The 11321-nt window shown below is 41.9% G+C and overlaps 2 protein-coding genes across 3 annotated transcripts; one reads left to right on the top strand and one right to left on the bottom strand.

The window, feature by feature from the left end:
• The first annotated feature begins 11 nt into the window (after nt 1-11).
• Nucleotides 12-5041, top strand: coq4 (coenzyme Q4 homolog (S. cerevisiae)). 2 transcript variants are annotated; one of them, XR_008566490.1, is made up of 8 exons: nt 12-128; nt 1385-1543; nt 2181-2277; nt 2352-2454; nt 2528-2657; nt 3113-3206; nt 3319-4846; nt 4908-5041. XR_008566490.1 is itself a non-coding variant. In XM_054756710.1 (7 exons), the coding sequence occupies exons 1-7, from the start codon at nt 47-49 to the stop codon at nt 3494-3496; spliced, it is 843 nt and encodes a 280-aa protein (XP_054612685.1). In that variant the 5' UTR covers nt 12-46; the 3' UTR covers nt 3497-5041. The 2 variants fall into 2 exon arrangements, 1 of the variants encoding a protein (XP_054612685.1); XM_054756710.1 differs by having other exon boundaries at nt 3319-5041.
• bspry (B-box and SPRY domain containing) lies at nt 3048-9948 on the bottom strand. The gene is made up of 6 exons (XM_054756709.1): nt 9502-9948; nt 8010-8108; nt 5957-6187; nt 5835-5860; nt 4892-5016; nt 3048-4830 (listed from the first exon to the last, which is right to left on the bottom strand). Exons 1-6 carry the CDS (start codon nt 9880-9882, stop codon nt 4295-4297), a joined length of 1398 nt encoding a protein of 465 aa, XP_054612684.1. The 5' UTR covers nt 9883-9948; the 3' UTR covers nt 3048-4294.
• Nucleotides 9949-11321: the final 1373 nt, after the last annotated feature.

Genomic DNA, 11321 nt, shown 5'->3' with positions numbered 1-11321 from the left:
CTTTAAGACTGCGCCATTCCAAAGCGCATGCGCATTCACGTCTGTGATGTCGCTGTTGCTGTTTCAACGGTTGAGCTCAGGACAAGGTGCTTTAGTGATAACGACCGGAAGGAGTTTGCCACAAAAGTGTGAGATTACGCGACATTTTAAAAGGAATTCATAACGACTTTGATGTTGAAAGACTTTATACAAGTCGTAGTCTTTCGAGGTAGTGTAACGGGGGAAGAGAGGACGGTACTGTACTGTACTGTGCTCTACATGCTTCTAGCATGTTGCTAGGGGCTGTTATCCTTGTTAACGTTTACGAATCTTCTACAATATTGTAGCTTTTTTGCTTGCTTGTAGCTTATAGTTTCGTTTTCCAATGATATGCGGTACTTTTTGAAAGACATTTTACTGCTTTAGGAAATTTCCTCTAAACGCAGCACAGTCAGAATTTCACACAAGGTCAGAATAGCTGTATTTAGCATGTCTGCACACTGCTGAACCTTTCCTTTTACTTATTGTGCATTTTAATGTTTCATTGTACTCTGGAATGAAAGAATAAATACACAATTGGAGATAAAAACAAATAATGTATTTCAACAACTGTTTTTCTTCTTGCCATTAACTTTTTGAACAGTTGAATTATAATTACAATTTATTATTGCCAAATGCCTTAGATGTACATATGTCGTAAACTTATTATTATGTGTTGTAGTGATAATGACGACCGGCATGAATCACACTTGCGTTATTACAGTATATAAACATTGGGCAGCAAGTAACAGGTTCACATTGCGAGACATCGGCCAACAGAATACACTCTGCGCATGTGCTGTCCTACGGTAGCCATGTAGCGTCAATAGGTACATCGCTGCATTCACAGTAAGTATTCTAAATGCATGTTATGCGTATACTTATTACCGCTTTAATATTTATAGAATGACTCCATCTACAGGCAAAAAGTATTTTAACTTACTTAGCCAATACAGATGATTCTAACCAAAGTATAAACCACATAGTATTGTCTCAACAAAGTAGCCATGGAAATGAAATGAAATATTTTTCAGAAGCTGTTGCAGAAGGTTCCATAAATATGCTTGCTTTCACTCTTCTCTCCAGTTCATGCCTTGCCAGTGCAGTTTTAAGTCAGGAGACAGCGCAGGCCACTTGATTTTTCAAGTTTACTATTGAGTTTTTTTCCCCTTAGTAGTTTTGACATAGATTGGATTTATGTTTTGGGCCCTTATCCTCCTGGAGGATGAACCCCTGACCAACTAGGCACATACCAGAGGGTGCTGGGTAATGCTGTGGTAGCTGTTTTGGCACAGGGTGATCCTAAACCTTTATAGTGTATATGTATAACATTTACTGACGGTGTTGTTGACTTTTGTCTCTTCAGTGTGTGGTGTCCCGCTGATAAATAACAGAAGCAAGTTCACCAGATACAGTTATTACAATGAAGAACTATATCACGGCCACATCCCCACCACTCCCATTCAGAAGGCCTTGTTGGCAGTTGGCTCAGGTGTCGCCGCCCTACAGAACCCCTATAGGCATGGTGAGACCGCTACTATATTTTCTTCGCAAGTGAGGCGATAACAGAGAAAAGAAAGTAAAAAAAAAAGGGGGCTGATCATCAGTCATCCATGACTTTCGATCTACCCACATTGCAGGTGTTAGAACACACTTAGCTGCAGCAGTTGTCTGAGCTCACTTGTTGTAAAGGACTTTACATTTGACTGTGAAAACTAAATTAATGTGCAAGACAGTCCCAGACACCAGCAATTTTCACTTTGTCATTTTAGGTTTTGTTTCTCTATAAGGTTTTGTTTTGTTCCCCATTCCCATTCTTTAGTGTTCGCAAGTAAGACGCAATGCTGGTCTAGGGCAAACCATTTTTGTGTGGTCTTATAGTGCAGTAAGTGCAAACTCAAATACGTAACTCTGCCAGGGCATTTGTTTGGAATAGAAACCGCCAATGTGAGGCCGTTACACAACACAAAAGTAAAGTTTTCGTACTATTTGTACAAATAAAGTTGAAATAAATGCCTTACTTTAAATAATATAAAGGCCTGGCACGCTCTGCTGCTGAGTACTGTATAAAGACCCCGTCTGATCACGTCCTGCATGATCAGATGGTGACAAAATAGTATTTATTTTGCAGTGTTATGTAGTCCAAACAAACTCTCTTGCAGACATGGTGGCAGTGCTTGGAGAGACAACAGGATACCTGGCCTTGTTAAAGCTCAGGGACCGGATGAGAAATGACCCTGAGGGATATGCGGTCCTCACGTAAGCCGCCATCACGCAGAACGTCATCTCATCATGATGTCTCTTTCACTTTTGATTTGTTGAACTCCCTCCAGGGAGAGGCCAAGAATTCGACTGTCGACGATGGATTTGAGAAAGATGGCCTCGTTACCCGAGGGATCCTTCGGCCGAGAATACCTCCGTTTTCTGGAGGACAACGTGAGCGGTTCTCAGTGTGAACAAAAGCTGTGGATTATGACAGCTGTTCACTATTTTTTTTTTTCCTTCTCAGAGTGTGACTCCTGACTCGAGGGCAGATGTGAAGTTTGTGGACAATGAGGAGCTAGCTTACGTCATGCAGAGATACAGAGAGGTCCACGACCTGCTTCACACTTTACTTGGCATGCCCACCAACATGCTCGGTGAGCCAGGCTTCACGATACCCTATTGACTGTAAAACTCATTATCCCTAGAAAAGTCTGAGCCAGATGATCATCTTATATTCAGGGTTGTGAGATGTATACATAGTGTACATGCAAAGTAACAGGTGGCATCAAGCAACTTCTCCCCAAGCGATTCAGCTTTTCTTCCTGTCACTCACACAAGACAAAAGGTAACAAAAGAGGAGTTATAATGCTAATTTTAAGGTAATGGTGATCAATGAAGCAGATTCATCAAACAACTGACGAGCAGCTCAGACACATGATATTCTTTATTGCAATCTGCCAGTTATTTAACTGATATTACATTTGCATTACATTTTGTTTTATTTTTAAACATTTACATTACATTGTTTTATTAAAAAAAAAAAAAAAAGAAGAAGAATGCAATGTTCAAAAAGGGGTCTTATATTCAATACAGTATTTATATTGCACAGGTGAAGTGGCTGTTAAATGGTTTGAAGCCGCTCAGACAGGGATCCCCATGTGCGCCCTCGGAGCTCTGTTGGGCCCATTTCGGCTAAACCCAAGGTAAATATTTGTCACACTGGGAAATAAGTATATCCTGGGAAATTGGGATGATTTGTCACATTTTTCTCCTCACAATCTAGGATTCTAGCATATTTATTTTTGATTTGTCTAGTCGCCTGCAGTCACTGGTCACGTTGTTGGGCCCCTGGGCCGTGCAGAATGGCCAACGGGCACGTTGCGTCCTCAGCATCTTCTATGAGAGACGATGGGAGCAGAGCCTGGAGGACCTGAGGCAAGAGCTCAACATCGAGCCTCCTCCTACATCATATAATCAATCATATAAATCCTGACAGTCTCTTGAGGCGTGTGGCAAAGATGAAAATTTTAGATTTTTGGTTTTGTATTGACTGAATGCATGTGGTGGGAATGAATGGAAAAATCTCTCTCTGTGATCAATTGTATTCTATGTACAGTATATTACATTTTTGTTTTCAAAAACATAAAACTATTTTACCTCTTAACAATTACTTTCATAGTTTTTATCTTTATAAATCAACCTTTTTTATGATGGCAACAATTGTTCTCGGAAAGTTTTCTCCGGTTTCCTCCCACATTCCAAAAACATGCATGTTAGGTTAATTGGCGACTCTAAATTGTCCATTGGTATGAATGTGAGTGTGAATGGTTGTTTGTCTATATGTGCCCTGCGATTGGCTGGCGACCAGTCCAGGGTGTACCCACCTCTCGCAGGATGTCAGCTGGGATAGGCTCCAGCATACCCCCACGACCCAAATTAGGATAAGCGACATAGAAGATGGATGGATGGATTCCCCTGGAAATACTGCCCCCTTGTGGCTGTATGAGTCTAAAAATCAGTGTAAACTATTTTTTTGGCACCGTTGGGGGGACAGAAAGCTAATATTATACATAGAAGATTAATAAAAGCTGCAGACAAACATTGTAATGATTCATTTACTGGACAAAAATGATTTGGATGACTTTTTCTACAAACAGTTTATCTGGATTATTAAAAAACATTTTAAACATCAGTCAAAAATATGAAATTATAGTACGCTGAACATTTAAATCTTTTACATTCATAAAGTACAAAATGTCCTTGTTAATGTTTTGCCATTGTTGCTGGTTTGTCAGTGCAGTATGGTGATACTTCGGTCTGTCACAGCAAAGGCTGGCAGCAAGGGGGCGCTGAAGTGATTTGTGACTGAGTACAAAACAGCACTGGACTCTGGCTCGTAAAACAACAGCGTTTGACTGGGCCAGTCCAGCAGGAGGCCCACCTTCTGGGGTTTGATCACCACCTGCAGCGGCACCTTCTTCCCCTGGTGATAGAACGAGTACTCTCCGTCATAGTGGCACAGCACCCACGACTGTGCGTTGTGTCCAAGCCGGGCCTCGTCTCCGGAGCCTTTGCGTTGCAGACTGGCGTAACAGACCCCCACCTTAAAGGCGGCGCTCTGACCCACGTCCAGCACCCAGCTGTGGCTACCAGAGGACATGGATAGTGAGCCCATAGCATTAGGCCAGTTGTCGAAGCGTGCTTCATCGTAGGGCAGCGACTGGCGGCGTTTTTTATGGAGAAAGGTCAGAGTGCAGTGGTCATCAGACAGCGACAGGAGGGGACTTACTGTGCACGCGTCAAACTTTAAAGAAGATGAACCATAGGCTGCAAACAAAGTCACGTAAGTATTATACTCGAAAATGATTCATGTCTGAAAATGACTAACCATTTGATCCCTGCAGCATGGCGGTGGCCCACAGTCCTCTCAAAAGCTTGCTGTCACTGCAGCCTGGCCTCAGGTTAAGCTGCTCTGTGTCGCATGGCTCACCCAATCCCTCAGCCTCCTCCACTCTACAGGCCACACAGGAAAAAAAAGGTAAAAACACTTCAGACAACGTACGTATCTTTACCTGCCCAACATCATTCATGTGACATCCAATACAAGAGCTGTATCAAGGCCACAGGAATGGTACTAGTTGTGAATTCTCGAAGTAATGCCCCTAGTTATCATTTAACCACAGCGTGTACTCTGCAAAAGCAAATAACCGCTGGGGTTAGCGCCGGGTCAAAAAACATCTGTGGCTGTAGGCAACCTCCTGATTTTTTATTTTATGAGCAGGAGGGGATGACTGTGGCTGCATTTTAAGTATCATAAGTGGTCAGGCATCCAGCAGCAACAATACAACATTGGTTGTGTTTTTACATTTCTGAAATAACAGCCTCTTTCCAATTATTGCCAGCTTCCAATTAACACGGTGTCCTCTTAAGTAAATAAACAACCCAGCTAGAATTAGAACATTTACAGTGCGCTCATTTTACTCATTTGATTGGAAAAACATTACAAACCGGATGTCCCTATTGCAGTCTAGGCCTGTAGATGCCAGTAACGTGTCACAAAAAGGGAGCTAACTGCCACAGACTTAGGGTTTTTTTTTGCTAGTTTTATCGACCAGGTCACTGATCTCAAAGCGAGCGAACTGTAAAGTAAAAATAGGTACTTTGATCTGCACCTTTGTCTGGACCTGCACCAAAAGGTAACTTTGTGTCAATGAAAAGAAATAGCTATTGTTGCTGCTGCAGCGCTTGTATTGCACCTCATGAGTGTAGGTGCAGATGTACCTAATGTTCTGACCAATGAGCGTAAAGAAGAAAGTCATGACGTTGATTACCTTTCAGCAATCTCCTGAAAGCTCATCTACAAGAGGAAGACAGGAAGCATAGAGTTAATAGATCATTCCTGCATATTGTTAGGCACCCACTACCCAGTCATTCACACATTTCTCTCCCTCACCACCAGCTGTGCGTCCGGAGAGTGCGTCAGAGTGTGCACCAGGCGTGAGCGTGTACGCGTCAGACCAGCCAGCGCTTGGCTCCAGTGAGCCTTCTGAGTGAGGAGGCACTGCTCTACACGCTCCTCCTCCCGTTGTACCTCCTCCAGCAGGCGCTGCTCCTCCTCTTCCAGGGCCTCGCGGGCGACGCTTACCTGGGCCACCACCTGCTCCCTCGCCATGCTCGCCGCCACCTAGGTGGAGAAGGAAGTATGTCAATTTGTTGTTATAGTAAATGGCTGATTGGAACTTTATGCATTCATTAACACTCGATCATGGATGGGTGAGCTGGAGCCTATCTAAGTTTGACTTTGGGTGAGAGGTCGGGTACAATCACAAAGTAACAGGTGGAAACTGAACACCTCTGTCTGTCTTATAACAAACACTTTATTTCCTTATAATGGAAAGGAAAAAAAATATTTTTACTGCATTTCTATGTCATTTATCCCAAATCAGTTTCTTCTGCTCATCAAATAAAAATAAACAATTGCCTTCTCTCCATTTATTCCAATATATACTGTATGTCTTGCTAATTGTTTATATACCTTCAAAGGCCACATCATTAGGCGCACCCGCACAAATCCCAATACAAAAGTCTGCATTTACAAAGATGATAATGCTGCGTGCAAAACAACTACAAGGGTTTCAAACAGGTGGCACATTTCCAGTACATTTTTGGACATTTTTCCAGAAACAAGTTAAACACATTCTAGTGAAATTCATGAAAATGAATGGGAACTAAGTGGAATTTAATATAGACATAATATTATAGTAAACAAAAATACATTATAAAGGCAACACTTTTTTTTTTGCTCCCATTTTTCATGAGCTGAACTCAAATATGTAAAATATTTTGTGTACACAAAAGACCTTTTTCTCTCAAATATCTGTTGACAAATCCGTCTAAACCTTTATTAGCGAGCACCTTTGCAAAGGCATATCAAGATGCTGATTAGACGGCATGATTAATGCACTGGTGTGCCTCGGGCTGGCCACAATAAAAGGCCACTCTAAATTGTGCAGTTTGATCACACAGCGCAATGCCACATATGTCGCGTTGAGGGAGCGTGCAATAAGCATACTGACTGCAGGAGTGAATTGAATGGCCATTTTTCTCCCATAAGCGGTCTCCAAAGACGTTTCAGACAATCTAACCGGCCTCACAACCGCAAACCACGTGTAACCACACCAGCAAAGGACCTGCACATCCTGCATCTTCACCTCCAAGATCACCTGATAGAGACCAGCCACTTCGACAGCTGCTGCAACAACTGGTTTGCATAATCAAGGAATTTCTGCTGTCAGAAAGCATCTCAGGGAAGGTCATATGTAAGCTCGTCATCCTCATCGGGGTCTTGACCTGACTGCAGTGCGTCGTTGTAACCTACTTGAGAGGGCAAATGCTCACATTCAATGGGGTCTGCCACTTTGGACAAATGTCCTCTTTATGAATGAATCCTGGTTTTCAATGTACAGGGTAGATGGAAGACAACGAGTATGGTGTCGTGCGGGTGAGCGCTTTGCTGATGTCAGCATTACAGATGGAATGGCCCGTGGTGGTGTTGGGGTTATGGTATGTGCAGGTGTATGTTATGGGCAACGAACACAGGTGCCTTTTATTGATGGAATTTTTAATGCACAGAGATGATGTGATGAGATCCTGAGGCCCGGTGTGCCATTCATCCACGACCAGCACCGCATGTTACAACATGATAATGCAAGGCCCCATGCTGCAAGGATCTGCAAATTTCTGGAAGTACTTCTTGCATGGCTAGCGTACTCACCGGACATGTCACCCATTGAGCATGTTAGGGATGCTCTGGATCGGCGTGTACAACAGCATGTTCCCGTTCTGCCAATATCCGGCAACTTTGCACAGCCATTCTACTTCTACATCATTTATGTATTGCAAAATCAGTTATTGTATCCAAAGGTACAGTACAGTAATTTGCGAGCCTAACCATAACACTGGTATGACATTTTAACACCACAATGACCTCCCAAAGTGTCTCCAACCTGAAGTTTGTGCTCCTTGCTCCTGAGCGTTTGCTCGATGAACCTTTCCATCCTCAGCGCCTGTAGCTGCATTTTCTCGCACACATCCACCAGTTGATTCTGATTGGGGGAGGGGGGGAGAAAAAAAATGAGAACCAGCTGGAAATGCAACAAGAAAATCCAGTCTTGGAGAGGAATCAGACTGGGGGTAAAAAAAAAAAAAAAAAAAAAAACTTGATAAACAATGTCACGCCCTTAAAAGGGATTTAGGATGTTGAGTTATTTCTCTGTTAGGTGTGTAAACAATAGGTTCCACGCAATCCTCTGTTGGGCTTCATGGCTGCTTGGGTATGTGTTGACATTTTTACAGTAAAATAACATACATATATTTTGCTAATACATGTGCAGAAGACGTTTATCATAAGATGAAAGGTATTAATGATGCAGGAAAGCACTGAAACAAGCTAAAACCCCTTAAAATGTATTGAAGTACTGTTTATATATTTATGGTATTTGAAATTAGTGGAGCGTATTCTGACATATACGAAATCAAATTGTACTTAAAAGACGGACACAATATTATTGACAAGCTTAATACTGTATCTTACAAATAACAAGTATTTTTGGATATGTACATAGTAGTCGAGCGTATTCAGTGGTATACTAAATCAAATTGCATGTAAAGATACTTGCAGGATAAGCTAACTTATACCAATTATGTTTGTTTACTTACATACTTACACATACTTAAACTATAGTAGCGCGTATTCAGAGATGCACTCAAATTACGGTATAAGATATCCTATGCTTTGCTTTTTGGGCTAGTACGGTATACGTACCTGTATTTTTAACTAGTATAGCTTATTCATATACTGTATATACAGAATCAAATTAAACTTACAGATTTGGTTACTTACAAATACATTTAGCTAGCATACTTATTTTAAACTAGAACAGTGGACTTATGTTTGCACTAAATGAAATTGTGAAGAAACTTAAGAGTATATTGACAAGTATCTTACCCATAGCTAAGTATGTTTGGTTATTTACATACTTATAAATATATTTGACTGTATTTACTTAAAACTATATTATCCAGCACCAAAGCGCGTATTCAGAGCCAATCAAACCAGTAGAGCGTATTCAAAGATATGGTATAGATCACATTGCACTTCAAGATGCTTACAGTATATTGACAAGTATCTTACCCAACGGCAATTACATGCTTACAAATATATTCTTTTGACAGTGATTATATTATTGTATTAGTAATTTTCAACACAATAGCCCATTTCAACTTTGGGGGCTACCAACCATATCAATACAACAATGTATCGTCTTTGGTATGGATGCAAAAGCCTTAGTCTAACATCGTATTATTACAAGTATAGTACACTTAGACGTACGTACCACTATTGGTCCCATACTTGCTTAAAGAGGTAAACTTGGATGCTATCCTGCACTGCATGTGGAAAATGACCTTGAAGCATTGTAAGTGTGGAAAGTCCCTTACCCTAACTGCGGTGACTCTGGCAACCAGAGGGGTCACAGAGTGTCCGTGGCAGGACCCTACAATGGCGCAGTGAGAGCAGATCAGCTTCAACTCGGTACCACAGAACCAGTCCAACTCGGATTCGTGCTCCACACACGTCTCGCACTCCACGGAGAATATCCCGGACTCTGTATCGGAAGTGGTAGTGGGAGATAGGGCGGCTGCAGGTGCTTTTTTCCCACCGAGACTTAGCCTCTGTCCCACCGCGGTGTCCTCTTCCGGCCCCACGCTGCTCAGTGCGGAGAAGATGGGCTGTTCCGCACTCATATCCTCGCTCATTAAGACCGGGTCCACGCCGTCGTCCGGTGTGCCCAAATCGCAATTTTTCCGCTCCGCGGTCATGGCACGTGTAAGGCAGCAGGTGCACCCAACGCGAGCTGGAGCCGCACTTGCGCTGTATAGCACAGGTGTAACAGGTGAACGGAAGCCGGAAGTAACAAGACAGGCGTCGGCACTAATGCTAAAGCTCGTTTGTTTACACAGCTAATCTTAAACTATATTTTCAAATAAAGATTAAGAACTCCATGCTGCTGTTTATTGTATAATTTTATATCTGAAATAAATAGCTATAGTTAATTATTGATTATTGATGTGAAACGGATGGGGAGTAGGATTAAATAAGATTTGCTTTTTATACTCCTTTTTGGACATGTAGAACTGTGAATTGTACTACGTGATGTATTCCAATGGAACTTGTATGCATGTTGAAAACAAATGAAACCATTGCCCTTACCATATGTTTGTGAATGACCAGATTGTTTATTATCACTGTGTGTTAGTGTTGGAACACATTACTTTACTGTGCTAGATTGCCACTCATTTAATATTATCCTCGATTTTATTTTGCAAGAATTGAACATTTTAGGGCCGCACTCACCAGGAAATTTGCAGGTCAAGTTCGGATTGATGAACTGGTGTCAGTGCTCTGCCCTGCTGAAGCGCTGTATAAAGCTTCCTGAAGAAGCTGGCTGGAAATAATCAGCAAAGCTGTGTTGTATTATGAAGTGATGGCAGTCATGTGACCACGAATGAGATTTGTAGTGTCCTCTATGAGTTGTGCTCAAAATGCTTTAGAAGACATGCTTGCTTTCATGTCACATACAAATCCTCAGAGTTGTATAATCATTAAACAAATGGTCAGCAGTTGTTAAGTGCGAGGACATTTTGCTTGATGGCGGTCATGATTTTCAACCAATCTTGCTTATATTTTACAGATGTGCCTGTATGTCCCCTCAAGGTGCGTACCAAATTGGTGATTCAGCCTACGTCAGCCATATTCTGTTGAAGAAGCATGTACACACCCGGTCTGCAAAGACAAAATGTTCATTATGAAGGATGTCTGACTCTAATGACTACCTTTCTATCCATATCACTTTTCCAACTGTGCTCATTCTCAAATTATCTTTATGAAAGTCACATGTGTTGTGGGTTGAACACCTGTGGGTGACTGGATATGTGACTGCCTCGTGTCCAGTCTGTGTAACCTACTTTGTTATCCTAATAAAAGGAGCTGTTGTGTTGTTGTCTTGAGAGTGATCATTCCCCTGCAGTGGCCTTTATGGCAGGATGTGTGCGTCAAGGCTGTTTTTTTTCCACAAAACGTCATTCAACATGACGTCAGTCGATGATTTGTAACGTCAAAATGTAAAAAAAATAAAAGCATTGAAGCCACTAACAAATCCCACCCAGCTATCAACCATTCCCCGCGAAAATGGATAGGCTCGGTCACAAGTGCGATGACGCAATGCAAATAGGTGGGTTTTAGCTGTACTCGTTTTCCT

The sequence above is a fragment of the Dunckerocampus dactyliophorus genome, chromosome 17, assembly GCF_027744805.1.
Source record: "Dunckerocampus dactyliophorus isolate RoL2022-P2 chromosome 17, RoL_Ddac_1.1, whole genome shotgun sequence".
NCBI classification, from domain to species: domain Eukaryota; kingdom Metazoa; phylum Chordata; class Actinopteri; order Syngnathiformes; family Syngnathidae; genus Dunckerocampus; species Dunckerocampus dactyliophorus.
Note: the sequence above shows the minus strand (reverse complement) of the source record. Positions and strands in the feature narration are given on the sequence as shown.

What these genes read in the sequence shown, in the direction of transcription:
- bspry (XM_054756709.1), bottom strand. Translation starts at nt 9,882, where the DNA reads ATGACCGCGGAGCGGAAAAATTGCGATTTGGGCACACCGGACGACGGC. An exon ending in CTCCGGACGCACAGCTGGTG is followed by an intron (nt 5,861 to 5,956) that starts GTGAGGGAGAGA and finishes TTCCTCTTGTAG; the next exon opens with ATGAGCTTTCAGGAGATTGC. An exon ending in TTTCAGGAGATTGCTGAAAG is followed by an intron (nt 5,017 to 5,834) that starts GTAATCAACGTC and finishes TGTGGCCTGTAG; the next exon opens with AGTGGAGGAGGCTGAGGGAT.
- coq4 (XM_054756710.1), top strand. Translation starts at nt 47, where the DNA reads ATGTCGCTGTTGCTGTTTCAACGGTTGAGCTCAGGACAAGGTGCTTTA. An exon ending in AAGGAGTTTGCCACAAAAGT is followed by an intron (nt 129 to 1,384) that starts GTGAGATTACGC and finishes TTGTCTCTTCAG; the next exon opens with TGTGTGGTGTCCCGCTGATA. An exon ending in CATGCCCACCAACATGCTCG is followed by an intron (nt 2,658 to 3,112) that starts GTGAGCCAGGCT and finishes TATATTGCACAG; the next exon opens with GTGAAGTGGCTGTTAAATGG.